The sequence below is a fragment of the Pinus tabuliformis genome, chromosome X (genome assembly GCF_031772625.1).
Source record: "Pinus tabuliformis cultivar Carrire ecotype Pingquan chromosome X, CPIR1, whole genome shotgun sequence".
In the NCBI taxonomy this organism is placed as follows: Eukaryota; Viridiplantae; Streptophyta; class Pinopsida; order Pinales; family Pinaceae; genus Pinus; species Pinus tabuliformis.
The window spans coordinates 6,332,894-6,334,830 of record NC_142308.1 but is presented as its reverse complement, the minus strand read 5'-3'; the positions used below and the strand labels follow the sequence as shown (position 1 = coordinate 6,334,830).

At 40.4% G+C, this 1,937-nt stretch overlaps 1 protein-coding gene across 1 annotated transcript; it reads right to left on the bottom strand.

Annotated features, from left to right (window-relative positions):
* Positions 1-593: 593 nt before the first annotated feature.
* On the bottom strand, positions 594-1,719 carry LOC149138001 (serine acetyltransferase 5-like). Its single transcript, XM_089448298.1, has one exon. It carries the CDS (start codon positions 1,584-1,586, stop codon positions 741-743), a length of 846 nt encoding a protein of 281 aa, XP_089304424.1. The 5' UTR covers positions 1,587-1,719; the 3' UTR covers positions 594-740.
* Positions 1,720-1,937: the final 218 nt, after the last annotated feature.

Here is a 1,937-nt window from a genome sequence, read left to right as displayed (position 1 = left end):
TTTCTCCCTGCGTGGAGGAAAAGTAAAGTTATCTCTTTTTGGTGTTTTCTTTTTTTGTTACAGAACATAAGGAAGAATATACATGCTGTATGTATATACCATGTTTCTGAACAGAGAGGGAGACGGCTTCACTTGGTATATGTTATCACATCTACAAAATGTAACTTTCTATTGACTAATGGAAATTACGACTTTTTTCCACGTGAAAAAAAAGAAGTTTAAGGAGTCATAATATAATCAGAGCCAACATAACAATAATAATATAACTACACAATAATAACAATAGTGGGCTTCTATCGGACACAATAATAACAATATGGAGACTATATGGACACAACAATATAATAAGGGAATTGCACTAATAACAATAAGGGGTTACACTAGTAGTATAAGGACCTAGCAAAGTTACTTATCAAATTTGTGATTTCAATTAATTCTTGTCATATTTTAGAAAAATTAGATCAGAAAAACCACCAAAATTTTTCACTTAAAACCACTGGATTTTTAATTAAATCTTTCGAAAATAAGATTTTAATAAATCATTTCAAATTGAATTAAAACTCATAATTAAAATAATGGGAAAAAAATATAACTTAATGTTAAAAACATCGATTTATTAAAAATTGTTTATTATATTCAATAACATCAAGTTTCAACACACAACGTCCGTGGAGTGATAATATTTATCATTTCCAAGATTATTCAAACTATTAGTAAGTTACTTTTGACCCTCACTAATACTAAATAACATAATCAGACCACTCACTAATGAAAGATGTATGGTCCATAGTCTCGCTGGGAGTCTCCGTCAATTTGGTGGGATTGTGTTTGCCGCCAACTAATCTAGCGGGATTACCAACAGCAGTGGTATGCGGCGGAACCTCGATCAAAACAACAGCCCCGGCTCCGATCTTGGCGCCTTCCCCAATTTTGATGTTGCCCAAAATCGTAGCCCCCGCGCCGATGAGAACACCGTTGCCAATCTTTGGATGACGGTCGCCCCCTTGCTTCCCTGTGCCTCCCAGAGTAACGTGGTGCAGGATCGAAACGTTGTCGCCGATGCTCGCCGTCTCGCCGATGACGACCCCGGTTCCGTGGTCAAAGAGAACCCCTTTTCCTATTTTGGCCGCGGGATGGATGTCCATGGCGAACACCTCGCAGGTTCTGCTCTGAATCGTTAGGGCCAGCGGGATTCGACCCTGAGACCACAGCCTGTGCGCCACTCGATGCGCCTGGCAGGCCAAGAAACCCTTGAAATTGAGCAAACAGTGACAATAGGAGTCGCAGGCGGGGTCTTTCTCTCTCACGGCCCTCATGTCGATTCGAATCGCGTCGCGGATTTCAGGGGCCTCGATGAGGACATCCACGACCAGATTGTAAAGGAGCGTGCTGGAAAGGATGGGGTTCGATAGCTTGTTTCCCAGGTGATATGCCAGCGCCTGTTCCATGGTCCTGTGAACCAGAATCGTCGCATACAGATAACTTGCCAGGGCTGGCTCCGCATCTGCGTCCAATTTTGCTTCATATCTCAACTGCTGCCATAACTCATCGTTTTCATCCATCGAACAGCCGTTGTCAGACCCCATTTCCAGACGCTACCTCCAATTCGAGAGCCCGAGCTTAGAACGACCAGAGCAGGAATAAGGCCATTCGCTGACCATGTGAAGGAATCTTAAACACGAAACCGTGTGCAATAAAATTTCATTCACCCGTTTTTTTAATATTCCGTTACCATTCTACGTGGTTACAAAGTAAAATGCTTCAAATGGAATTTATCTCCTTTGATTTGTATATGTTAATTAAATTAATTGTCATGTGTACAGTGTAATTATTATCATAGTAACAATTTATATTTATGTTACAATAAAAATAAAATATTATTTTTTCAATTGAGATGCGGTGCTTGGTCATTGGAAGAAGGATGTTGGGAATGGATG